Source organism: Zalophus californianus, chromosome 11 (genome assembly GCF_009762305.2).
Source record: "Zalophus californianus isolate mZalCal1 chromosome 11, mZalCal1.pri.v2, whole genome shotgun sequence".
Taxonomy (NCBI): domain Eukaryota; kingdom Metazoa; phylum Chordata; class Mammalia; order Carnivora; family Otariidae; genus Zalophus; species Zalophus californianus.
Genome location: NC_045605.1, coordinates 49,029,794 through 49,057,517, shown reverse-complemented (window position 1 = coordinate 49,057,517; position 27,724 = coordinate 49,029,794). Strand labels below are relative to the sequence as shown.

Genomic DNA, 27,724 nt, shown 5'->3' with positions numbered 1-27,724 from the left:
CGCGAGCTGCGAGGCGGGATGAGGAGGGCCAAAAGCCTTCGTTCCCCTCAGCCCTCCCTCCCCGGCCCCAGCCGCCGGGGCAGGCGGGAGGGAGGATGATTGACGGAACCGCTCAGTGGCTAGGGGATTGCGGAGGGAGGGACGAACAGGGGGAACGGCGGAGCTTTCCCCTTAAACTGGTTGGGTTGGGCCTCGGGAACAGCCTCCCCCAAGCCTATTGGCCTCTCTGAACGGGTTGTTATGGTAACAAGTGACCGAACAGTCCCTTATGAATCGGCCAATGAGAGGGGCCGTCTTTTTTACCGCACCTCTGAACAGGAGGTGTTGCGAAAGCCCGGGTAGGGCCCGTAGAAGAAGGCGGTTCCAGGACGTCCTGCGGAAGGGACGAAGGCGGGGCTTGTGACGTTGCTGGCCTAGCCAATCACGCCTGGTTTTTTCAACGGCCCCGCCCTTTTACCGCACATTTCCCCTCCCCTTGCTCATTTCGCACGACGCAGCGGTTGGGAACACAGACATTTTCGGAGCTGGAGCCGCCACTGCCGCCGCCATTTTGTGTCTGTGGAGAAAGAAGCTTCTGTGGCGGCTGGAAGTGGACGGAGATCACCCCTGAGACGGCGGCGTTTCATACCCGAGGTTCCCCCTGTGTCGTCCCCCAACCCCCCTCCGCGGTCAGCATGTGGTGAAGCCGGAGCCGCGAGAGACCCGGGGAGAGGAAGAGGAGTCGGAAGGGAGGCGGGGTGTCGAGAGCGGCTTCAGCTTCAGCTGCGGCGGACCTCGGAGGGGGGCCGCGGCGCAATGTCAGAGCAGACGCCGGCCGAGGCCGGTACTGCGGGGGCCCGGGAGGACGCCTGTCGGGATTATCAATCATCACTCGAAGACCTGACCTTCAATAGCAAACCGCACATCAATATGCTGACCATTCTAGCCGAGGAGAACCTGCCCTTCGCCAAGGAGATCGTCTCTCTCATCGAGGCCCAAACCGCCAAGGTTTTTATACACCCCGCAGCCTCCTATTCTTCTAATACTCCCTGATTTTAGTGTCAGCCTCATCCCAGGTCTCGCTTCCATCCAAAGGGGGACAGTGTTCCTCCTCTCCAACCCTCCACCTCCAACTCAGGCTCGGTCTTTGGCCCAGGCTTCGAGCGTGGGCCTCTCTTGTGGGGGAGGGAGTGGGGAGGATAAAGGGTGGAGTCCCACTTCCGCTTACCAACTCCCTATTTAGGCCACCGCATTGTATATCCCGAACACACGCTTTGAATAGAGCCCTTTGGGGAGGGGGAGACTTAAAAGGCAGTTTGTGGTGTGGGGAAGTAAGAGTTAAAGCCATTTTAACCCCCGGGAGGGTGGGGAGCGGTGGTTCTCCCATTCCCAGCCCTCCCCCCACCCCCCGTACCCTTTTGGGTAATTGTGTTCTGTGGGTTGGAAGGAGGTGAAGGGGGACCTGGGAGCGAGCTGTTGGGGGGTGGGAATAGGGAATTGGCCCCGAGTGGAGCAGCCGCCTGTTAGGAGCCCAACATGGCGCCTGAAAAGCACATGATGCGAAAGGGAAGAGAGGAGAATCCATTCCCTGCCAGCCAGGCAGCTGCTCACACCCGTCAGCCCCGTTTTGGGGTGGGGGCGGCTAGATAAAACTTTTATTCTCCTATCGGAGGGTCTAATTTGCCCCAAAATACGGGAAATTGGGGGTGAGGGTGGGGTTTGGGTGGGGGGAGGAGATCTTATCCAACCTGTAGGTGGAGAACTGATCCAGTGGGTAACACGTACTTGGAGTTTTTTTTTGAAAAGTTCAGTCCCTCCTCCTCTTCCTTTTCTCTTTTTTTCCTCCCTTCCCTGATAGTGAAGACGTGCTTTTCTTCACCCCTTGACAGAAGTGGTCCTCTGCCACCCTTTATTTCCCTGTAGTCCTCCTCTTCTGTGGATTCATGTGGGAGCGATATGTCATTTAAGTTACTGTTAAACTTAGTTATCGTAATGAGTTAATAGCTTCCCAGTATTACGTTCTTGTTTTTCAAGCTTGTACTTATGGTTTAGTTTTTTCTAGTTGTTAGTGATTGAAATTAACAGGATGAGCCTCCTTTTAGCAGAGTGAACCCCTTTTAAAAGGCCACTTTAACAACAACCACCAATATATTGTTTAGAGGCGGTTTCTGTCTAGTGTACAACTGAGTGGTCTGACTCTAATAAATGGTTTTGAAATGTGTGACTGGTATTATAAAATTTGTGAATAAAACATATAAAATATGTACTTGTCTTTTTTATTTACCTTTGTAAGGTGTAGAATCTGTTTCCAAGACTTATTTTTATCTACGTGGTTGTGTGTTTTAAACAAAAGTCTTTAAGTGACTTGGGTTCATTCTTTAGGTTCCATCCACTCTTTTGGGTAAATCTGTTCACAAGATACACGGTTTCAGGTGGTCCTTTCATACCTTAATTTAAAGAGGACAAAAAGTAAAGGTTTTTTGTTTTGTTTTGTTTTTAAGGGCCCAACAAGTTTGTCATTCTCAGTCTGACAGCTAAAATCCAAGTCTTCATTCACCTTTTCCTGTGAATGTCTGTGAAACAGCTATTGTTCTTTTTTTAAAGTATGAGACTTAAAAAGGAAGCATTCCTCATACTCAACATCCTTTTTATTGATACCACAAACATGTTGGACGTGAAAACTTAGTTTTTGCCTTGTTGAAGGCTTAACTTGACATTGAATGCCTTTTTTAAAAAACAAAACCATTTTTTTGATAACATTGATTTTAAAAAATCTAATTAGTATTTTTGGGATTACTAATATTCCACAGAGCCTAATATTTAGCAGTTCAGGTTGTCACTCAACAGTTTCCTTGCTGGTTTTTAATGGATCCGGAAGACCTTCGAGAAGTGAAAACTAAATGCTGACTATAGTGATCACATTAAAATTTGTATTTGTGTATGGCTACACGAGTGGTGAAAATAGATGGACTATTTGCTGATAAAAGCTGAAAATTTTTTTGGCACACGTTTCCTGGTTATTTTTGGAAAGCCAGGTTGAGGAAAAGATGTAAAAGTCACTGGGGAAATAATCAGGGTTGGGGTTGAGGGTGAGGGGAGGGATTGTCTGTCATTTGGTAGCAAACTGGCTTGGTTTTGTGTTTTCTGGAGGTGAATGTTTGTGTCCTTATTCTCTAGCGTCTCAGCATTACTAAACTTAAGGATTCACACCTAATTTGACTCCTCCCATGAGGCAGTAGTAGTGAAAAAATATTACATACGGGATTCACTTGTACAATAAAAAATTAGCCTACTGAACAGATTTTGGTTTAAAAGAGAGCCTGTCTTCATAAGTACAACAATGACTAAAATGGTGTAAAACATGACATGGTAAGATAAAGACACAGCAATAAAGCATTTGACATGTTGGTATTTACTAGTTTACCCACATGCAGTGGCCTTGTGAACCCTTTTATTAGAAAGGACCGTAAAAGAAATTTTTCATACAAAGCTATTCAAAGGTTTCCTTGGCCAACTTTGGTTGTAAAGGTGTTATCAGAAGCAAGAGCACTTCCACACACTTGTATGGGCAATTGGTTTTGTGAATGATGGCATTGTGTACTGCAGAACTGTGAGCCTACCCTAGCTACAGGTAGCTATGGGTAAGTGTTCAGGGTTAAGATTCCGATACACATGGGCTGGGTAAATGGGGATGATTTTTTTGTTTTTGTTTCTAAATCATGGGTGCTCCTGTGGAGTCCGAGTTAACACTTAGTTTATATGGTGTGTCTTAATGCTCCTCAAGTCTGTGAACCTGCTGTGCTTTCTGGAAACTTGATGTACATTCTAAAAGCCAGTGGTGGGTAGGCATTGCAGTTGAACTGGGGCAACATTGCTTTGCTTTGGAAAGGGCTACCTGTATGAGCATCACCACACTGGCGTTGCACAAATTTAGAAACCCTGGTTTGTGCATGTCAGAGGAAAAATATTTCGACGGAGAGTCCATGCTGTGAAGAAAATCTTCAGGACAAATCCTGGTTTCCAGAGTCAAGTTCGACCTGATTTACATGACTCAGCAGCTGCTCCATCCAGTTTTTCTTGTATCAGTAACAACTTGCACCTTCCTGCATGTTCATGTGCAAGTTTAAGAGTGTTTTTTGCCATTAACTTCATATGTGAAGTGTACTTAATTTCTTTGTTCATTGGATTATAAAGAAGTAATCCTAATGATTTTAACAGGTAACAAAAGTGTCATAGACTTTTAACATATAAAATATGCCTATGGAAATTAGGGTTTCTGCCAGAAGTCTGGAAACTTCCTTGAGTCTAGGCACACTATAATAAGTTAATGTCACAAAACTTACACTTGGGTTACAGAAAATACTCCTACCACCCCGTGGTCACTTAAAACACAGGTCTTTTGTTTTGTTTCTTTACCATATGAACCTGAAATTCCATTGAGTGTTAAATGAATGTATTAAAGGTTACAGTTTTTCTTGTAGTTCTGAGCTTATTTTATATGCTCAACTAAAGATCATTGTAAGAGATGAGAACTTGGTTGAACATTTAAGTTTCATAAAGGTTAATTCAAAAGTATTTAGTGTCAACAAAAATAGAAGTCTTGTAGGTTTGAAACCTCACTTTTAAAAGTAATTCTATGGTATGGTGACAATTCATTATACTAAACTTCTCAGTTTCTTTTTATCACTTCAGGCTCCTTCCTCAGAGAAGCTTCCTGTTATGTACCTTATGGATTCTATCGTGAAAAACGTTGGAAGAGAGTATCTCACTGCCTTTACTAAAAATCTAGTTGCAACATTTATTTGTGTGTTTGAAAAGGTATATATGCATTTAGAAACATTTGAATTTTTTTAAGAAAATGTGTTCCTGATTAAATAAATACTTGTCTTTGTGTTGGGTTTTCTTGGGTGGTGAAATGTTTTATTCTCTTGGATCTTTATCAAGTACCATGCTAAAGTTAGTATTTTATGTTAGATTTTTAGAGCAGATTTTAGGGGTTTTACATTATCCGTTCAAGAATAGATGGGTTTGCTTTTAGAATTTGTTTTGTTTTTAATTGAGTTTGTTCATTTGATTGAAGATCTGTTCCATCACTAGGACGTGGGCAAAAAGATCTGAAGCTGTCAAAGAGTACTTCAAATTTCATTGTTTAGGTTTCTGGTGTTAGGATGTTGACTATTCCTATCTGAAAAAGAAAAGCATAATCTTCCAGTGTCTCAACCTGTGATTGGTGCCTGAAACTTTTGTGATTTTTTTTTTTTCTTGAAATGTTTCCTCTTGTTACTTTGTTCAAGTGTGTTTTATGTGAATGTTCTAGGTATGTGTGAATGGTGGGCCAGTTAATTGCTTTAGGTTATTTTTGAAATAATTTTAACCCCCACTTAGTGTTTAGAAGAAAGGCTTGTTAGTTTCTATACCTAGAGATTGCAAATTCCTTCCATAACATTGTATCTGGTAGTTTGGTTAATAGAGTATTATGTTGAGGAAGACAAGGGATTTGCTGGAGTAATCCTCTTCCTGGAAGGCTTTATCTTTCACACGAGCAAAAGGACATTTATAAGCAGTTTAGTTTTAAATATTGTTTCCTAACAAAAAAATTGGTAGTTCTTTTATTAGCTGCACTTGTGTTTGGAGAAATCTTACAGTTGTCAGACTTGGAGAATTGGGATTATTTTGAAAGAACTATTACGGGATTTTACTTGTTTGTTAGAACAAAATGTGTAGCTGCTACTTGGAGTAATTTATTTTCTTCTAAGTTCCTAAAAAAAAATACTGTTAGTATATTGCAGAAGAAATTTGGAAAGCTGTATTTCAAATTGTATTAAGGAACTTGTTAATTAATAGTATATTGTAGACCTTGGCTAAATACTGCTTACCTGAAGCTGTAGTCTGAGGAGAAGCCGACTTCGTATTAAAGAAGTTGGGGAGCTAAACCAGCCTCTCGGTTTCAGTTTCATTAATGTTCAAATTTAGTTGGGTGTTTGGTTAGAATACCTTTTACTGAATCTAATAGGGCCTTGACACTGCATTTGATGAAAATGGCTTTATAGTAAGTATAATTCTTTAAAGACTCAAATATGGTCAAGGCTTTATCCTAAAGTTAAAATTCTAACTCAGTTTCCCCAAGTACTAGGTTTCTCTGATAGCTAGTTTTTGAATATTGTTGTTATTCCCATCAGCAGCATGAGCAGATAAATTATATAAAACTGAAGCTCCTCAGTGGGTAAGATTTTTGTGAATTTCAATTTTTAAGGTGCCTTTCACACCACAAATAACTCATTCATATCTGCGAACCAAATTGTATTGCAGAAAATTGGTTAGTGAGTTTTGTTTTAATAAAATTTAAGCCATCAGGTGAACTATTTTCTAGTTGTTTTACACTTTTGTTCAGAGTAAGAGTAACATAAGGAATGCTGTATCAAGCCCTAAAATTTGGAAACATTTTGTACCATTAAAAATACAAAGAATTGCTTAGTTGTTTGCTTTCATACAGGCTAGGGGATAGTGACTAATTTTTCTAATATTTTTTTGAGGGAGAAATTTATTAACTTTATGTTTACAAACAAAATATACCTTTAATAAGTAATTACTATCGTATATGTTTGTGGATGAGTAGTATGTTTGCTGTATTGAGTAGAACAGAGATTTACGTAGCTTTAATACTTAATATTTAAAACATTCTATAGTAACTTAACAAGCCATAGAATTGTTCTGTTGTTCTAGGTGGATGAAAATACTAGAAAAAGTTTATTTAAATTACGTTCCACATGGGATGAAATATTCCCTTTGAAGAAACTTTATGCCCTGGATGTCAGAGTCAATTCGTTAGATCCTGCTTGGCCTATTAAACCTCTGCCCCCCAATGTGAATACATCTAGCATCCATGTGAATCCTAAATTTTTAAATAAATCGGTAAGTTTTAATATGAATTTTATCTAAAATTTCTTGCTAGAAAGAAATCTCAAGAATACCCTGTGCTGAATCCGTTTAGTTAAAAAAAAAAATGTTTTTCCACTCAGGTTCACAGTGCATTTAAGAATACATTCTCCTTTTTTGGGTATCACATAATATACTTCCTTTGGTTTTTAAGTTTTTGAAAAATTTTCTGTGTGCTTATAAACGATTGGCCATTTATGATTATGGATAGTAGTTAAGAAATAAGCTGATAATTTTTAGTTTCCCCTTAGCTTCTTTTTAGCTGTGAAATATATTTTTTTAACCCACTGTTTTTTCTTATAGCCTGAAGAGCCTTCAACACCTGGCACAGTGGTCAGTTCCCCTAGCATCTCCACTCCTCCAATTGTTCCTGATATACAAAAGAATCTTACCCAAGAACAACTAATAAGGCAGCAGTTACTGGCAAAACAAAAACAGTTGTTAGAACTTCAGCAGAAAAAGCTAGAGCTTGAGCTAGAGCAAGCTAAGGCACAACTGGTAAGTAGAGGATATTTGGCATTTTAAATATTTTAAACCTGTCTTCTGATAGAGAAGTAATTATTATTTTGTGTTTGAATTGTATGAGCATGTTATTTTTATTAGTAATCTTTTTCTACTTCTATTTTGCAGATTATGGTATGTTAGATCAAATTTTTAATTCCTTATTGTAAAGGTCACTTGAATGTAAACTACACTGTTTTCTTTCAAATACTTTTCTATTAAATTGCCATATTTTAAGATAGCACCTTAGTTTTATTAACATACCATGTGAATTTTAATACGTGTCCCAAGATGGTAGGTGTGTTGTTTTTGCATAATCTTTAATGTTTTATGAGCTTAGGTTTCATGAGTAGAGATCTGGTTCTTAGAAGCCTACAAAAGGGGGTGCCTGGGTGACTCATTCGTTAAGTGTCTGCCTTTGGCTCAGGTCATAATCCCAGAGTCCTGGGATCAAGCCCCTCATCGGGCTCCCTGCTCAGCAGGAAGCCTGCTTCTCCCTTTCCCACTCCCCCTGCTTGTGTTACTTCTCGCACTGTGTCTCTCTGTCAAATAAATAAATAAAATCTTTAAAAAAAAAAGAAAAGCCATCACAACACTAAGGAGGGCAGGAAGATTACGTATTTCCTTGCATGAATAACCTTTTACTAAGTTATTTTACTTACCACCTGAATTTGAGAGTAAGGAAGTACAGGAAGGCAAAATTTTATAAGTTCATCATCATCGACATTAGGAAGATCTAAATTTTATGACCTAAAATTTAGCTGGAATGACTCTTGACACTTGTGCACTTGGAGTGCAGTGATTTATTTAGCAGTTTCTTAGTAGAAGTCTGGCTAGGAATACTGAATAATTAAGAAGATGGAGAATTTTTTTTTTCATTCTACTTAAAGATTATATTATAAAAACCCCAGAGTAAGTAAAGGACTAGTAAGAAATAAGAAGTCCCATTATCTCTTGTTTTCATTTTAATCTCTGCTTGAACACTAGAAGTATACAGTGTAAATGTAGTATTGAATGGATTTATTGAATAAACATTACATTCTTTAGTTTTTGATTTCCTGACAAATAATCTGCATGTTTTATGTATTAACATGAACATTTATTTTTGTATTTCAGGCAGTTTCTCTTAGTGTTCAGCAGGAGACATCCAACTTAGGTCCTGGATCTGCACCATCCAAATTACATGTTCCACAAATTCCCCCTATGGCAGTTAAACCTCCCCATCAGGTTCCTGTGCAACCTGAGAAAAGCCGTCCAGGTCCATCCTTACAAATTCAGGATTTGAAAGGAACTAATCGGGATCCCCGTCTTAATAGGATGAGTCAACATTCTTCACATGGAAAAGATCAGAGTCACAGGAAAGAATTCCTAATGAACACATTGAACCAATCTGATACTAAGACAAGTAAAACTGTACCCTCTGAAAAACTAAATTCATCCAAGCAAGAGAAAAGTAAATCAGGTGAAAAAATAACCAAGAAAGAACTTGACCAATTAGATTCTAAATCTAAATCTAAATCTAAATCACCATCACCTTTGAAAAACAAATTATCCCACACAAAGGACCCGAAAAATCAAGAATCTGAAAGTGCAAGGGTGTCTGATATGAGCAAGAGAGATCCAAGGTTAAAGAAACATCTTCAGGATAAGACTGATAGCAAAGATGATGATGTAAAAGAGAAGAGAAAAACTGCAGAAAAAAAGGATAAAGATGAGCACATGAAATCATCTGAACACAGATTGGTTGGAAGTAGAAATAAAATCATCAATGGCATTGTACAAAAGCAGGATACAATAACGGAAGAATCAGAAAAACAAGGGACAAAACCAGGGAGATCAAGTACTAGAAAGCGATCAAGATCGAGATCACCCAAGTCTCGGTCACCAATTATACATTCTCCGAAGAGAAGAGATAGGCGGTCACCCAAACGAAGGCAAAGGAGTATGTCTCCAACCTCAACACCCAAAGCTGGAAAGATTCGGCAATCAGGAGTTAAGCAGTCACACATGGAAGAGTTTACTCTACCTTCCAGGGAAGAGCGGAATGCTAAGAGAAGTAATAAACAAGATATTCGAGATCCAAGGAGATTAAAAAAGACTGAAGAGGAACGACCACAAGAAGCTGCAAATCAGCATTCTATGAAGTCAGGCACTGAACCAAAGGAGAATGTAGAAAATTGGCAAAGTTCCAAGTCTACCAAAAGATGGAAATCTGGTTGGGAAGAAAATAAAAGGTAGGATGTTAACATTTTTAATCAAGTAAAATAAATTGTACCTTTTAAAATAGAGTGATATTTAAAAGTTGGGTAATACTTACTGGATGCTATAGTTAGTACTTAATTTTTCCATTTATTTCTTAACTCTGTGGGTGAAATACCATTATTCCTGTTTTACAGATAATGAAACTGAAGTTTAGAAAGGTTAATCTACATAAAGCTGCACATCTAGGACATGCAAGAATTAGAATTCATGTTTGATTTTTCCTGACTTCAGATTTTGCGCTCTTAATCATTTAGTAAACTTTTATAGTTAAATAATTTGTTTAACCAGATCCTTTGGTTAAAAAAATTTAAAAATTTTTTATGAAGTAACATACTGCTTTTATGGTTTCAGCTTACAACAGGGTGACGAACATAGTAAATCTCCTCATCTAAGGCATAGGGAGAGCTGGTCAAGCACTAAAGGAATCTTGTCACCTCGAGCCCCAAAGCAGCAACATCGATTAAGTGTAGATGCCAACCTTCAGATTCCTAAAGAGTTAACTCTTGCAAGCAAAAGAGAATTACTTCAAAAGGTAGTTAACTATGATCACATGTAGTCGTTACTCTCTTTTGTCTAAGTTTTTTTTGTAAGTACTTTTTATATTTAAAATATCTGATTTCCTTTTATCACCCCTACACAGACGAGTGAACGTTTAGCATCTGGTGAAATTACACAGGATGAGTTCCTTGTTGTTGTGCATCAAATTCGACAGCTATTTCAGTATCAAGAAGGTAAACATAGATGCAATGTACGGGATAGTCCTACAGAAGAAAATAAAGGTGGATTAAAAAAGAAACCTCTCTTATCTGATGCTGAATTAACCTACTATGAACATAAAGCAAAACTGAAAAGGACACAGGTTCAGCATTCATTTCCAAGACTTGATCTCTTAGATCCTGATATTTTTGACTACCCTTTGACTGATGCCTTGTTGTCTGGAATAGAATGTGAGCCATCCAAAAGTAAACATGCAAGTAGGAATAGTGGAGCACAGTTTGACAGAAAAGAACAATTTAGTGAAAGAGCAAGACGTCTTTCTCCTATATCTGGGAGTCGTACTTATGCTGAGAATCTTTCACCCCATGAGGGCCGGAGAAGACATGACGAGCAAGTCTCTGCTAAAGGTAGAAAAAGTTAAATCAGATTATCCCTATTGAATCACACAGCAGTGAAGGGAAAATGAACAAGCTAAGTGGGGATGGATTTTTGTGACTGTTCAGACTACCTTTTATTTGTTTTGTTTCATTTTTTCCCCTCAAAGGGAAGGGAAGGGAGCTAATATTTACTAGGCCACTCTATGTGTTAGGTACTTTACTTAGGTTCTTTATATATGTAATCTGATTTAATCCTCACAACAACCCAATTAAATATATATTATCCCATTTTATAGTAGGAATCAAGACCAGAGAGGTTAAGTAACTTGCTCTCAAAGTCAAATAATTAGTTGACAGAATGGGAATTTTTTTTTTTTTTAACCCAGGTGTGTCTGACTCTAGCGGGCATCCTCTTACCTGCTGCTTGATTATGCTGTCTTTTCCTTCCCCTGTAATGAAGTGAGATAGTTTTGGTTAGTTTTGGCTAAACATGTACATGAAAATAGAAGATTGAAGATATTTGATAAAAATTCAGATTCAGGGAAAGTAACTTTTTTTTTCCTTTTTAAAAGGTGTACGAGAAGAGCAGAGATCACCATTCAATGATCGTTTTCCACTTAAGCGACCTAGATACGAAGATTCAGATAAACCATTTGTAGATAGCCCAGCATCAAGATTTGCCGGCCTTGATACAAATCAGCGACTTACAGCTTTAGCTGAAGATAGACCATTATTTGATGGACCTAGTAGGCCATCAGTAACAAGAGATGGCCCAGCCAAGATGATTTTTGAAGGACCTAATAAATTAAGCCCTAGAATTGATGGACCTCCTACACCAGGTTCTCTTCGGTTTGATGGGTCACCAGGACAAATGGGGGGAGGTGGCCCTTTGAGATTTGAAGGACCACAAGGTCAGTTAGGAGGTGGGTGTCCTTTGAGATTTGAAGGTCCTCCAGGACCAGTAGGGACACCTCTGCGGTTTGAGGGGCCAATTGGTCAAGCAGGAGGAGGTGGTTTTCGGTTTGAAGGTTCCCCTGGTCTGAGGTTTGAGGGATCTGCAGGTGGTTTGAGATTTGAAGGACCAGGGGGCCAGCCTGTGGGTGGTCTCAGGTTTGAGGGACATCGGGGTCAACCTGTGGGTGGTCTAAGGTTTGAGGGACCTCATGGTCAGCCTGTGGGTGGACTTAGATTTGATAATCCCCGAGGTCAGCCTGTCGGTGGACTTAGATTTGAAGGGGGTCATGGTCCATCAGGGGCTGCAATTAGGTTTGATGGACCTCATGGTCAGCCAGCAGGTGGGATCAGATTTGAGGGCCCTTTGCTACAGCAGGGAGTTGGAATGAGGTTTGAGGGCCCCCATGGTCAGTCAGTAGCTGGTTTGAGGTTTGAAGGACAACATAATCAACTTGGTGGGAACCTTAGGTTTGAGGGTCCACATGGTCAACCAGGGGTTGGGATCAGGTTTGAAGGACCGTTAGTCCAACAAGGAGGTGGAATGAGGTTTGAGGGTCCTTCTGTGCCAGGAGGTGGCCTGAGAATTGAAGGGCCTCTGGGTCAAGGTGGTCCAAGATTTGAAGGTTGTCATGCTTTAAGGTTTGATGGGCAGCCAGGTCAGCCATCACTCTTGCCAAGATTTGATGGACTGCATGGGCAGCCAGGTCCTAGATTTGAAAGAACTGGTCAGCCAGGCCCACAGAGATTTGATGGACCACCTGGACAGCAGGTACAACCAAGATTTGATGGTGTACCTCAAAGATTTGATGGTCCACAACACCAGCAAGCATCAAGGTTTGATATTCCTCTTGGTCTTCAAAGCACACGATTTGACAATCATCCTTCACAGAGGCTTGAATCAGTATCTTTCAATCAGACTGGTCCATACAATGATCCACCTGGCAATGCTTTTAATGCCCCATCCCAAGGACTACAGTTCCAAAGACATGAACAAATGTTTGATTCACCTCAAGGACCAAATTTTAATGGACCACATGGCCCTGGAAACCAGAGCTTCTCCAATCCCCTTAACAGAGCTTCTGGACACTATTTTGATGAAAAGAATCTTCAGAGTTCCCAATTTGGAAACTTCGGCAATTTACCTGCTCCAATAACAGTAGGAAATATTCAGGCATCTCAACAGGTAAGTCTGCTGCAGTTACTCTAGAGTGATGTTATGCGGATATGAACTGTTTTCAGTATTTCTGGATATTTACATAGCAACATACAGAAGTCCCACTTCACTCTGGACAACAAATACAATATTTGTACGTCTGTACAGTAGTTTGTCTTTTACAATCTACTTTGCAATGCAGAGTATGATGTCCAAGCAGAATGATCAAAAGAATTTATAGATTAATTAAAGCAAGCTTTTGATATCTGCGGGAAGGAGTCAGGTTAGGAGTTCTGGCCTCAGCTTTGCTATTAACTAGCTGTTACGATTGTGTACAGGTCACATTTCTGGGTATCAGTTCTATTTGTAAAATAAGGGAAAGCACTAGTAAAGGGATTTGTGTAAGGTCACACAGCTTGTTGGCTACCTTAAGTTTGCATAGTATCTTAAATTTTTCTAAGAAGCTTCACATTCATTCTCAATTCCTTATGCTATGAAACGGGTAAGGGAAGGTATTATTTTTCCTTTTTTGTAGAAAGTCTAGAAATGAAGCAACCCAGTCAAGTTACACTTGTAAATTTTTATTATAGAAACGAGGCCTTACGATATCTTCAGTATTTTTATATGTTTAGATTGTTAAAGTTTTAGTTAAAATATAGAAAGGATGTTCTTAAAACCAAGGTTTCTCTTAAAGGTTCTTACTGGTGTTGCTCAGCCAGTAGCATTTGGCCAAGGACAACAGTTTTTGCCAGTTCATCCACAAAATCCTGGAACATTTGTTCAGAATCCTTCAGGTATGTACTTTCTGAACTTTGTGTTTTTTCGAACAAATATTGTTTTGTTGAGTAGCTACTTTGTCAATTTTATGAAATGACAATTTTCAGAGGGCATATATAATTTAGAGAAATTTAAGCTGGCTGGAATTTTTTGTTCTCTTTCTGAGTTTACATTGTTCATGTATATTCACACTGATCCTGTTTACAACTAGAGGTGGTTAGCCAGGATTTTGTAGACGATAAAAAGAGAAGGGAGAAGTTTGGGGGGTGGGGTAGGAGGGTGACATTTGTATTGAGGTCAAATGAAATAAATGATAAACCTCAGAAATCTCAATTATTTGATATTTTGAGGTTTTGTGTGTGTGTGTGTATGTGATGATCCAGTAAACATTAAGTGAATACTGAGGATATTGCCTTATAAAGTTGATTAATTCATATGTCTTTATGGGCTCTCAAATAATAATTGTACACGATATGTTAAAAAAAAAAGAAGTAGAAATGGGGCATCTGGCTGGCTCAGTCGGTAGAGCATGTGACTCTTGATCCAGAGGTCGTGAGTTCAAGCTCCACATTGGGCCTAGAGCTTACTTAAAAATAAAACAAAAAGAAAAAAGCTGTGACTTCCCTAGCCAGGTCCCCTAATAAGCTCTTTTGTTACTATGGGGTGAGGCATAACAGTATTGCTATGGATATAATAACAATATTGGATAAGAGAGCTTTAAAAGTGAATTTTAGTTTCAATATAAGAAAAATGGGAAGTATATAAATTACGGTGATTTATAAAACAACTGCAAAGTTTTAGTGTACTGAGAACTAGCCCAGCCAAATTGTAGCGGTACTTGCTTTATTTCTGAATCAGTAAAACAGACGTTTTCAGAAACATGCTCTAGCATGGCACTATTTAGCTTATAAATTTAGGGAGTTTTCCAAAACTTCTGAAGTAACTAGGGAAGTCCTAGTCAAGCTCTAGTTTATGCTTTAGTTCTTAAACTGTGGCATCGCAAGAATTCATTCAATTGATTTGAAAGTTTTTTAAAAAACTTTCTGGATTGACAATTAGGATTAATTAATTTTTTTTAAATGTTTTTTTATTGTCACTATAATGAAAAGGGAAGTAAAGAATTGGGATCTAAAATCAGACCAGGGTCTTAGAAGCTATACTTTACTACTATTTTTTTTTTTTAAAGATTTTTTATTAATTATTTGACAGAGAGATACAGCGAGAGAGGGAACACCAACAGGGGGAGTGGGAGAGGGAGAAGCAGGCTCCCCGCGGAGCAGGGAGCCCAATGCGGGGCATGATCCCACCCTGGGATCATGACCGGAGCCGAAAGCAGACACTTAATAACTGAGCCACCCAGGCGCCCCTATACTTTCCTACTTTATAGGTGGGCAGGATATAAGCAAATATCCTCTCTGTGATTCAGCTGCTTCCTCTGTAGTCAGGAGACAATAAAGTCAGTATTTGCCTGGGAATTTTTTTTTAAGAGATTCAAATAAGGTAGTATATGCAAAAGTACTTTGTAACTTCTGCTGTATTAATATATTTTCCTTTAGAACTCAAGTTTTTCTTGTTGAGTAGAGGATTTGTTGTGTTGGGGTTGGTGGCATGAGATAGTGTGCAAAAATTGCAAATTTTTTTCCTTTTTGTAGGAGATAAAAAGGCTGCAAATTTTCTTTTTGTGTTTGTAACCTTGGGGTGCATGTGTATACATACAGGGCATAGACACATCACAGGAAATCACATGTTTTTCTTCTAGGTTGGAGGTATTGAGATGTTAGATATGCCTTCCTTCTTCAAGTTGTTCTTACTATTAAAGAGATGTGAAAAGTATTCATTGTTCTATATTCAGCTTCTCTTAAAGTTTCTTCTCTAAAATGAAAGTAAAAACACCTCTTCCTTAGTAGTAAATAGACTTATATGTTCATTTATTCATTCGTTTATTTTTTAAAAAAAGATTTGAGAGAGAGAGCAGGGGGAGGGGCAGAGAGAATCAATCTCAAGCAGACTCTCTGCTGAGCCCGACCCTGAAATCCCAACCCGAGCTGAAATCAGTAGTTGGAAGCCCAACTGACTGAGTCACCAGGCACCCCATGTTCATTTATTTATTTAAACATATTGATCATTTGCTGTATGCCAGGCATTGTGCTGGGATGATACTTATTTATAGTGTAGCAGGATTTATTGACTTTTTTTTTTAAGATTTTATTTATTGGGCACCTGGGTGGCTCAGTTGGTTAAGCGACTGCCTTCAGCTCAGGTCATGATCCTGGAGTCCCAGGATCGAGTCCCGCATCAGGCTCCCTGCTGGGCGGGGAGTCTGCTGCTCCCTCTGACCCTCCCCCGTCTCATGTGCTCGCTCGCTCTCTCATTCTCTCTCTCTCTCAAATAAATCTTTAAAAAAAAGATTTTATTTGTTTGAGAGAGAGAGAGAGTGAGGAGAGGGGGAGAGGGGCAGAGGGATAAGCACACTCCCCACTGAGCATGGAGCCTGACCTGGGGCTTGATCCCAGGACCCTGAGATCATGACCTGAGCCAAAGGCAGATGCTTAACTGACTGAGCTACCCAAGTGCCCCACTATTGACCTTTTTTTTAAACAGTAAACACTATATTTAATTCCCAACCCCTCATTGCCTTACAAATATTAATTTATTTAATCCTAAAAACAACCTTAGGCAAGAACAGTTATTATTACCCTTTTGTAAAACTGAGGCACAATAATAAGCAACCTGGTCATGTCACACAACTAGAAAGTGGAATTTCTAGTTAGAATCCCTGGTGTCTGGTTCCATAGTTCATGCCCTTCATCACTAAACTTGGCTGCCCGCAGACTTGTGGATAGCTAGTTAAAACTCTGAAACATAAATAGCTAATTCTAATAAAATACAAATGTTTAGTGTGTGAAATGCTGTTGTAACTGACTATTGAGGCTAATTTATTCATATATTCAGACATTTCATTTCAACAGATATTAATCTACCTCTGTACAAGGGGCTAAGTGTAGAGTATGCGGTGGTTATGTGTATTGTGGATGCAAACTGAATTTTCTCCCTTTAAGAGCAGTTTGTAGTAGTTCAGAACTTTTTTCTAGAGGTATTGGGAGGTGCATAATAGTGACATACAGATACATTAAAATACTGTGTTTACAGTTGATTTAAAGAATAGTAATTATTAGATTAGTGCTTAGCAAAATATGTAAGACTGATTTGCCTCACCAATGAGCTTTAAAGAGAAGACTTATCCTTGTCGCATTTAGTCAAATTATTGAAGCTTTAATAACCGTGACACCTGTTCAGCAGTAGTCTGGGCCGCTTTGCAACTGTAGTACTTCAGCAAAGGTCAGAGGGGCAGGTATACTCTGAGCCACATGGCTCATCTTCGTTCCCCTGGGTAGTCATGGGAGGAGGATGGGGGGCAGGAATACTTTCACTTAGGCTTTGGGTTATTTTTTTTCCCTCCTGGAAATGTGCTGAGAGATAGCAATCTATTCATCTGTACAAAACTATCTTTCCCAGTGTGGTTAGAAGATGAGAAATAGAAAATTAGAAAGGTGGAAGTTGGGTCTAGAGGTGGTGCTGCATTAAGTCGAAGGGAGCATGAGACTTTCTGTTCTGTGTATTCTGCTTTTCTTTGGCATGGATTTAATTAGGCAAAAGTAGGTAATTTTTTTTTTAAGATAATACATACAAAGTACTTATAAATACTTACAAAGTATCAGTGTTTTCAGTGTTAGCTTTTAGTATTTATCCTAGAATATATTTTTAAGAGATGATGACTTGCTAACCTAAATGAAAACTTCATTTTAGGAGCTTCTGAGATAATTACACTCATCCTTAACAAGATTTTGTCAAACTTATTGTTAATAAGGCATCTTGAAGAAAACTTTAAAAAATGCTTAGTATCATATGCATCTTTAAGTTCTTTAAATTAAGAGTGTTATTTTTTTGAAGGAGCTCTTCCTAAGGCATATCCTGATAATCATCTCAGTCAGGTGGATGTAAATGAATTATTTTCAAAACTGCTAAAAACAGGAATTCTCAAATTGTCTCAGCCTGATTCAGCTACAACACGTAAGTATGGTTCTGTACTTCACTATACAAAATTTCACTAAGTTATAAAGATGGATGTATAATATGCTGATACAAGTTATAAAAGTTCTTGCAATAAGAACTTTTTATTTTTTTCTGAAAATCAAATAAAATTGGTTTATAATGAAATTCTTCAAAAATTTTCTAAGATGGCACTAGTACCTTTATAATGCACATTGTTTCAATTAACATTCCTGCAAATGTCATGTGCAGATTCTTCACTAGGTATTCTTCATTAATTTAGCTTTTTAAAATAATTTGAATATTGATGAAATAAAATTTCATGAAAATTGACTTTTAAGAAATCATACCTAGTATTGCTTATCAAAATAAAGAATTGTATTCATTTTCTTGGCCAGTAAATACAATGAATAGACAAGATGGGATTCTCTATGCTTACAATACACAATAGTGTTCCCCTATAATAAGAATGCTTAGAGAATGGTATTGAGAAAATTTTTTTTTTTTACTTGAAGAAGTGAATGAAGTTGCTGCTCAGCCTCCCCCTGAAGAGGAGGAAGATCAAAATGAAGATCAAGATGTTCCAGATCTTACTAATTTTACAGTTGAAGAATTGAAACAGTATGTAATCTGATTTTCTTATTTTCCAAGATAAAAAGGACAGTGACTTTAATTAAACAGTGGATATTATTATTAGTGCTATTCATTTTACCCCTCTTATTGTTTATAAAATTTAGGAAACAGGTTTTTTTTTAAACCAGTTTTAAGTTTTTAAATTCTCTTTTAAAATATGTCTGCTGCACAAGTATTTAGGCCAAAAGGTGTTCTCTAAATTACTATTTTTTACTATCTGTGTTTGGTACAGTAAATATGGGGAATTAAAATATTAGCTATTGATAATCATGTCTTCCTTTTATATCTTCATTTCTCTTTAATCATTATATTTTCTTTATTTGATACTCTTGTGCTTTTGAAGGTATGAAAATGAGATTTTTATAGTCTAGTATTTAAATTTTTAAAAAATCTATTTTCATTTCCTAAGTAATACATGTTCATTGTAGAGCATTAGAAAATTCTGAGGTGCCTGGCTAGCTCAGTCTGTAGAATATGCAACTCTTGATCTCAGGGTCAAGAAAATAAAATTAACCTACAACCTACATTTCTCACTTATAACCAATCATTTAACATTTGGTGCATATTTTTTCCCAATATTCTATTGCCTGTATCACTCATATAAAAATACTTAAAAAAAAAGTGCTTTATGGACTCATTATATCCTCATGGGTACTTTATAAAAATACAGGCACCTAGTGGTTATACCTTTTAAAATAAAGTTTTTTTCCAAAGTAATTCACATAATTAAAGTTTTATAACGAAAGGCTTACAATAAAGGCTTATAATAAAAGATGGCATCCTTTTCTTCTGGTACTAGTCTTCACCCAGAATCATTTTTTAACCATTTTTAACTCTTTAGTTATGGTTCCTTACGTTTATTTCTCTATTTCTTAAAAGATACTTATTTTTCTGATTTGTCACATTTCTTGATTTATCACATTTAGACACTCTCTTGACTTCTTGAAAATGAAGATTGAGCTAGCTCTTTTATTGTTCTACCAACTCTTCCTCATACAGTTATAAAACCATTTTTTATTAAATCATAATTCAGTATTAACAGTTAATAACTGCCATCTTTGTTCAGTTAGTTGGTCTGTATACCTATTTCTTTCCAAATAGGGAGCCCAGAATTTTAAGGATTGATGCTGACCTCAGTTTGCCATTAGTCTAATTTTTCTTTTTAGTAATCTGTACTATCATTATTTCTTCTGTACTACTTTGACCTTTCTTTAGATGAGGGGTGGGGCAGTTAGCAGATGATCATTCCCATTTTTAGCTAGAAAGGAAGTAACTGCACCAGGCCTATCAATAAGAGGATAGACTCCCATGTTCTAAAATTCAGTTATTTTAAAGAGGGTTAATGACACACTATTAGAGAATAATACTGATCTTTGGGGTATTGTTTTAGCCGGCTTTTGGCTGAAACATTATTTTGTAACATAATAATGACTTCACCATTATTAAAATATGGAAAACTGAAATGTTTGTAACTGTCTTTTTTTTAAAGGCCATTTAGCCATGTTATCAAAACTAAAGATGATTTCTGTGTTTTTCAAAATAGACGTTATGATAGTGTTATAAATCGACTGTACACTGGTATTCAGTGTTACTCCTGTGGAATGAGGTTTACAACATCACAGACAGATGTATACGCAGATCACTTGGACTGGCATTATCGGCAAAATAGAACTGAAAAAGATGTTAGCAGAAAAGTCACTCATAGACGTTGGTACTACAGTTTAACGGTAAGTAATCAGTATACCTCCAAACCATCTTTTAACCTTTAAATCACATCGTTCTATAAGTGTATTAGTTTAAAAAATTGCTGGGAGCTATTTCATGAATTTTCTGAATAGAATTTGACCCCTAGAATATAAAAGGTATTTTTAAATAAATTTGAAGGGTATATGTTTCTTCTAACTCTAAAATTCTAATTTTTCTGTGACTTTTTTTGGTAAAAAAAATTGTATGTGAAATTTATCTTGTTTAGATCAGTAGTTTTAATTCTAGAGGTAATGGAAAATGAACATTAAGATCTTAATTTTTCAGTAGTTGCTTTATGTAGTCTATTAGTTATGGGGGTCATAGAGAAAGTATAATTTAAAAAAAAACAGTATTAAAGTATTTTGTGGACAAATGTACCCTTATCTTTCAATGGCATTATATTAAAGATAAGCTGTAAAAGTTTAGAAACAAATGAAAATATTCTTTTTAAATCAACTCCTTTTAAGGACTGGATAGAATTTGAGGAAATAGCTGATTTAGAAGAACGTGCAAAGAGCCAGTTTTTTGAAAAGGTGCACGAAGAAGTCGTGCTCAAGACTCAGGAGGCTGCTAAAGAAAAGGAGTTCCAAAGTGTACCTGCCGGACCAGCTGGAGCAGTTGAGGTAAGAGAAGAATATTAAATTTTCTACCTCTGGTAATGTCCCTGACTTCCTTATCAGTGACCAACAACAGTGAAATGTTAACTATTTTTGCAGGGAAGGATGCAAAATCCTTAGAACTTGTTTTGTATCTGTACTATATATTGAACCTCCAGATAACTCTTAAATTCCTTCTACCTTAATTGTTTATTTATATTTCTCATGTGATTGAATGTGTTCTGTAAATTTCATTTTATATGATTCTATTTTAGAGTTGTGAAATCTGTCAAGAACAGTTTGAACAATACTGGGATGAAGAAGAGGAGGAATGGCATTTAAAAAATGCTATTAGAGTAGATGGAAAGGTAATTTTCAGTTCTTTATAAAAGTGTTAAGATTCTATTTTTTTGTAGGGGGTAACTTGCCACTTTGAAAGAAAAATATTTTTGTTTTTTGATTTTTATAAGAAAGGTGTTGGACTTTGATAGTGTTTGGGTTGGAAGGTGTCTTAGCCATCAACTGGTTCTATACTTATAAGAGGTTGCATAACTAGTAAATGATAAAACCCAGACTGGGTCTTCTAAATCTAGTTAGTCTTCTTTCTGCCTAACCACACTATTTTGATTTTGAATTTATATTTAATTGTAAAAAACTGTTACTGTCTTCAGAGTATACCATGTTATCTACTTAAATGTATAAACCAAGTTTAAGGAGAAATTGGGATGAAATTTTTTTAATCCACATTTGTGACAAAGTGGTTTTTGTTACCTTTTCAAAGATAGCTATTTTCTGGTGTAAATTTCAAAAGAAAATCATATCAGAATAGTCTGTTAGAAATGAATATACATGTGAATACCTACTTTTTTTCTTTTTGCTTCAGATTTATCATCCATCATGTTATGAAGATTATCAGAATGTAAGTTCTTTTTGGTTACTCTTTGTTCTCATTTACATGAATAAATTTTATTTTTTTTTGCATCAGAGCAATATTGTTAGTTTAACCTTATTGATGTATTTAGCTGTTTTGTGTTTTGATATATCATTTAGGTTGTTCACCAAATATTTGTGCTAGATTGATAGGATCTGATTTAAATTTTGAAATTTCTGTATTCCTTGCATTCTATTAACTTGAGTCTTGATGTCTTTTACTAGAGCAGTAGGCCAAGAGAAATGTGAGAGAAACTGAAGATAGGGATCATGATGGGCACAGGTTTCTAGAGTTATGGGTAGCACTTACTGCCTTTTTTTTTTTTAAAGCCATATAACATAGGAATAATTTTTAAATGATCACAAGTGAAATCTGAAAGACATGTCTGTTGACCTTAGAAGTTCACATTTTCATATTTGAGAGTAACCATTTTTTTTTTTAAACCAAACAACACACTGGTTCAGGAGGCAGTTTGGAAGATTTATTTAGGTCATTGAAAGAGTAAACTTTCTAGGACGTTTTGATGGTTTGTGAGGTCAGAGTATTTGAAATTAGGATAGTCATAAAAATTCCAGAGTATGTGTAGTGGTTACCATCTCTGTGGGGTTAACTATAGAGGTATGTCTAATCAACTTCTTTTGGCCTTAAATTGGTTACTGCTTTTCTTGGCTTAGATCATTGCTGAATACATATTAAATGCTCAGTATACCTTTTATTTGGCTGCTTTCATGGCTTTTTATGGGGAAGCAGGTATTTCCGTTGCATTTGGTATATGTATATTTTTTTGCCCATAAAAGGGGTCTAAAACTAAATGTCATTTAATGTGATACTTTTCAACTTCAATCAGAACTTACAGAGCTTTTCATTTTGTAGACATCTTCATTTGATTGTACACCATCTCCCAGCAAGACACCAGTTGAAAACCCTTTGAACATTATGTTGAACATTGTCAAAAACGAATTGCAGGAACCCTGTGAAAGTCCCAAAGTTAAGGAAGAACGAATTGATACCCCACCAGCTTGTACAGAGGAAAGCATAGCAACACCCACTGAAATTAAAACAGAAAATGATACAGTCGAGTCAGTTTAAATAAAATGAGAAAGGTATGTTTTTCTTTTTAAAAAAAAGCTGCTGTTGGATATAGAAGGTGAAGAATTTTTTATGTATATATAGACATATATCTATATAAATTGTCTAGCTGAGGCAGGGCCTTCAGCTATCATTTGGTTAATAAATACATTTTAGTATTTGCATTTCCTACTGCCTGCACAGATTCAGGTGCTTGTTGTGTGAAAGTTCTGTAGATGTGTGCAAATTTAACAAAATGAAATTGTATGTGTAAAAATGTACGATTTTCACTTGTGAAACTGTAAATTATAAATAAAAAATATTTTTGCTATCCATGGAGTGTAATATTTATGCACACCATCAAATAAAGACAGTGTTTCTGTACTTTTTATTGGGTGAAAATGGAATTAAACAGCAACCTCAACGTAAGATTTTTTTTCTAGTAGCTTCCCACGATTAAAGAAGCAAATTCTGGTTAGTTTTATCCTTCAAAAGAGGGGTGTGAGAGAGCACTGCAGGACTTTTCTCAAATAGAAAAGCCAGATTTGAAAAAATTTTAAAAACGAAATAGGACTTTGCATATATCTCTCTAGCTATAGAGAACCATCCAGATGTCCATTTTTGAAAAGTATCTAATGAAGCAACTTTTATTGAACTTGGACACTGATGCCATCAAACGATTAATATATTTAAGTACTAAAGGTGATTTTTTTTTTAAATGACATTTTTCAAATATGTCAAATGATTTAATGCAGATGAACATATTTCTATTTTAAGTTACAGGGGAATCTGTAAGAATGTTCATTTGAAACATGGTTAACCTTTTTCCTTTGTTGGTTTTGACTGAATTAGATGGATACCATGAGATGTTAATATTCATACATGTAATAAATAGAATGATGAAGAAACTTCCAGTTTGTATCTCTTTATTTCTTGAATGACTTTAGAATGTGACTTCTTTTTCTTACGTCTTTGTTCATTACTGTTCTTTAAAACATGAACATGGCACCTGCTATAAGCCAGGAACTCTGTGGATGAAGATTAATCTTTTCTGCCATCTATTGGAGGAGATGGGCATATAAAACAATTTTCTTTGTTGAGCATTTACTGTGGGGTAGGCACTGGCAAATTTTTTATATATATCTTTAGTATTTACAGATAATCCTACATAGTAGATGGTATCCCCAACGTACAGATCGATTCACGCAAAAAGTTGTAGAATAAGAATGTAGACCTGGTTTTGCTTCATTTTATTCTGTACTACTACTGCAATTAAAAAGAATACCTTAAGTAGGTACATCAAACTACCTGGAATTGGGTTAAGGAAGACTTTATGGAGGTGGTGGTATTTGGGGTATTGGGTCTTGGAAGATAGGAGTCCACACTGGTGGGAAGGGTATCTATGGAGAATGGACAGCAAACATAAAGGCTTGAAAACATGTGTTTTCAAAAATTTTTTATATGGTTAAAAATCTAACAACTTTGAATAGATTATGAAGAGTCTTCTTGGTCATACTTAGAAGTTTGTATTACACTGGTGAGCATGGGAGCCACCAGAAATTTTAAACAAATCCTATCTGCATCTTTTTTAAGAATCAAGTGAATAGAAATTTATGAGATTGTCAAATGTTATAAAGAGGTTCAGTAAGAAAAACTGATAGGTGTCCACTGGATTTGAGAGGTGAAAACACATTGTGTGATAGCTGAATTTATGAATATAAACGAACACTGTCATGGAAGAAATGCTGGGGTCTGAATCCAAAAACGTAGGCAAAATTTTCTGTTGCCTTCTTTTGGGGGGATCATAACTTTTATCAAATGCTTAAAAGTGTATGACAAAAAAGAAAGGCGACATTCTAACCTACCAGTGTACCAAGAGTATCCATATCAAGGGTCAAGTCCTTGAGAAGCAAACATTTAGACTCTTAAGTAGAAGGGTAAGAAAGCACTATTGAGAAAAAACAAAACAAAACAAAAAACAGTAATGGTAAAAAAAATTCAAAGAATGGGCAGTAAACAAAGTCAAGAAAATATGGAACGATACAGAAATATCCCCTAATGACTGACTGAAGAACAGGTGAGTATGGGTGTTAACACCAGTTGCACTGGGTTGTGTGGGTGAGAGGTGACAAAATTGTAAGAGCTACTCTTTATGAAATTTAACTGGAAATTTAATTGTAGTCAGAATGAGACAAAAAAGAGATGTTAACATATATGTTAAAAGGAGTTAATTGGAGAGACTTGAAGACAGATGATAGACCAGTCTCAGATCTGAAAAGAGATTATCAATAGCACAAAAGGAATTAGCTTGGAGAGGGACAATACCTCTGAGATGATCATAGGTATTTATAGTTGGAATTGAAAATCCAGTTCCTAGTTTTTCTGAGGTAGGAGGTTGAATATTGGGTAGTGATTTAGATGCGTGGCCCCCAAATTTCACTGCATTACAATCAGTGAATATTAACAGCTTGTTTATCTCTGGAGGGTCTCATTAAGTAGATTCTCATTCAAATCCCTCTACCATTTAGAAAGCTCCATAGTTATACATAAAAATAATGTCAATTATATCTGAATTTAAAAAAAACCCATAGTTGATTTTAATGAACTAGATCTGATAAGTGATCTAGAAAGCAACACTGAACTGTAGCCCCAAAAGATGGAAAAGTAATAATCAACACCTACTACTGGGAACTAGAATGAGTAAGTAATCTACAGTGGAAAGTGTAGCAAGGAAAACCAAAGGAAGCCTTATGTAAGATGGAATACTGTTTTTTGAAGTAACAGTTGAAGTTTGTGAGAATAAAAGCATTTTATTTCCTAAAACCTGCAAATTTCATTGTTTATACCCTCTACAATATTCTGACTTCAACATAATTGGTTAAAACTTAGTTTTAACTTTACTGTTCTGGAAAATACTACAAAGTAATCTGTTATTTAGCTAAAAATAAAATAAGCTTTAGCAAAAAAATAAAAAATAAAAATTCAAAGATTTTCAAGTAACAACTAACCTAAAATAGACGATTCTAGTTTTGTTTTCCCAGCAGACTTTATTTACAACCTATTTAGCAACTATTAAATGCTACAAGAGGTTTATACGAAATATTCAGAAAAATACAGTATCTAACTATGCCGGGAAGTGGAAAGTTTTAGCAGACTAAAGAGGAGGTAATCTGGAGGTAAAAATGTGAAAGGCTATCATCCAAAAGGACGTGAACTTCTGCAGAAGTAGGGTTTTCTCCTAATCCTATATGGGCTCACTTTGCTGTGCAGGTGGGAAAGAGCAAGTTAAGAGCAAAAAGAGTTCACCTACAGGGTGAAAGTCTGGAGGTGGGCATCAAAGGGAGAGCAAGAATGCCTGGGAAGCAAGGGAAGGGAGTATTTAGGCAAGGAAATTGGTTACCAAAACGCATTTAATTGAATTTTTGGCCTGGGATTGGCCCTGCTCCCTCCTGTGGAACTAAATGCAAAGAGGTGGTTTATGGGAGATTAGGCAGACCCCTCTTTGAAAAAACGGAGGTGGAACCATAAGTTTCCTACTTACAAAGAGCTCCACTTCTCTGGAATGCTGAGATGCCCACTTCATTGTGTTCTGGAATGCTTCACTTGAGACATTTCCTTTAATCAGTCCCTCACTTACCTTGAAATCCTGTGCATTCTGGGTTTTTACATCTTGACTCCTAAGTGTTACCAATGACTCCTTGCCAAAACCAGTGTTACTCTTAGCTTCTTAATCTTCCCTGGCCCATGTACTCCTTAAAAGTACTTTCTCTTGCTCTATATAACATGTTTTTCTGTGCTTCTGTATTTTTATTTAGGAAGAATTTTTGTAAAACTTAAAAAAATCAATACAGAAAAAGTCTCCTTTCACAACTTTCTTGTTCTATAAAGTACTGAGTTAATCTTCTATAGATTCTTTGAAAAAAATTTTACAAAGAAGGGGCACCTGGGTGGCTCAGTCTTTAAGCGTCTGCCCTTAGTTCAGGTCAAGCCCTGCATCGGGTTCCCTGCTCAGCAGGGAGCCTGCTTCTCCTTCTCCCACTCCCCCTACTTGTGTTCCCTCTCTCGCTGTGTCTGTCAAAATCTTAAAAAAAAATAAAAATTTTACAAAGAAATTTTAAAATACTAAGATTGCATACATTTTGCCTTTTTTCATTTACTGTCTTTTTCTATGTTAATGCTGTAGATCTCATTTTTAAACTGTAGTATTTCATAGGAATGTAGCATAATTTAGCCATTCTTTCACTGATGGATATCCAAGTGTCTAATTATTTACAACTATAACACACTGCAATGACTGTCCTACTACAACAGAACGTTATTTTGAATATTTTACAACTGGATATCTCCTGACTCAGGGTAATGTATGTTTAGTTTTGACGGATACTGCCAAATTGTCCTTCATGGGTCACACCAATTTAAAATCTCACCAGCAGAGGCTTCAGACCTCTTCCAACACTCATTATCCATCTTCTAGTTTTTATCATAGTGACGTGCTGAGAGCATTTTCTCAATGAGTTTTGAGTAAATTTGGTAATTTTTTTTCAAATTTAAGTATAGTTGACGTACAGCATTCGTTAGTCTCAGGTGTACTTGCTTTTGGTATTTTTAATCACACGTTTTGCTCATTAGTGTATCTAGAGTTACTCTTTCTCAGACTTGATAAATACTGTCTACCTCCGGTCTCAACTTCATGGTAATGTATCTTGTAGCCTTTTAAATGTTTATAAATTTTTTCTGTTATCTTTGGAGTTTGTATTGCTTAGGAAGCCCTGCCTTAGATATGTTAAACAAATTTCTGTATTCTAGAACTTTAATATCTTCAATTCTGAAATTTTTGCATATGAAAGAGAGCTTATTTCTCTATTTGAAATGCCACCTCTATAACAAATGTATACATGGGGTTATTTCTGAATTTGTTTGTTCCACTATTTGATCCTATTCCAGTACCTCCCTGTTACAAATAACCTAGCTTTGTAGTTCTGATGGGTATTTGGGTGAGGTCTCATTCTTTTTTATTTTTTTTAAAGATTTATTTATTCATTTG

The 27,724-nt window shown here is 36.7% G+C and overlaps 1 protein-coding gene across 2 annotated transcripts; it reads left to right on the top strand.

Annotated features, from left to right (window-relative positions):
• The first annotated feature begins 491 nt into the window (after nucleotides 1-491).
• PCF11 (PCF11 cleavage and polyadenylation factor subunit) lies at nucleotides 492-26,714 on the top strand. Of its 2 annotated transcripts, none has more exons than XM_027578388.2 (16): nucleotides 492-987; nucleotides 4,672-4,797; nucleotides 6,703-6,891; nucleotides 7,219-7,413; nucleotides 8,533-9,650; nucleotides 10,030-10,210; nucleotides 10,319-10,802; nucleotides 11,345-12,909; nucleotides 13,574-13,673; nucleotides 17,608-17,727; nucleotides 18,222-18,327; nucleotides 19,883-20,066; nucleotides 20,553-20,708; nucleotides 20,957-21,049; nucleotides 21,565-21,600; nucleotides 22,486-26,714. In XM_027578388.2, the coding sequence occupies exons 1-16, from the start codon at nucleotides 796-798 to the stop codon at nucleotides 22,699-22,701; spliced, it is 5,061 nt and encodes a 1,686-aa protein (XP_027434189.1). In that variant the 5' UTR covers nucleotides 492-795; the 3' UTR covers nucleotides 22,702-26,714. The 2 variants fall into 2 exon arrangements, with proteins under 2 accessions (XP_027434189.1, XP_027434190.1); XM_027578389.2 differs by having other exon boundaries at nucleotides 796-987; nucleotides 10,319-10,409.
• The last annotated feature ends 1,010 nt before the right edge of the window (nucleotides 26,715-27,724 follow it).

What these genes read in the sequence shown, in the direction of transcription:
- PCF11 (XM_027578388.2), top strand. Translation starts at nt 796, where the DNA reads ATGTCAGAGCAGACGCCGGCCGAGGCCGGTACTGCGGGGGCCCGGGAG. An exon ending in GGTTGGGAAGAAAATAAAAG is followed by an intron (nt 9,651 to 10,029) that starts GTAGGATGTTAA and finishes TTATGGTTTCAG; the next exon opens with CTTACAACAGGGTGACGAAC. An exon ending in ACAGTTGAAGAATTGAAACA is followed by an intron (nt 18,328 to 19,882) that starts GTATGTAATCTG and finishes TTTTCAAAATAG; the next exon opens with ACGTTATGATAGTGTTATAA.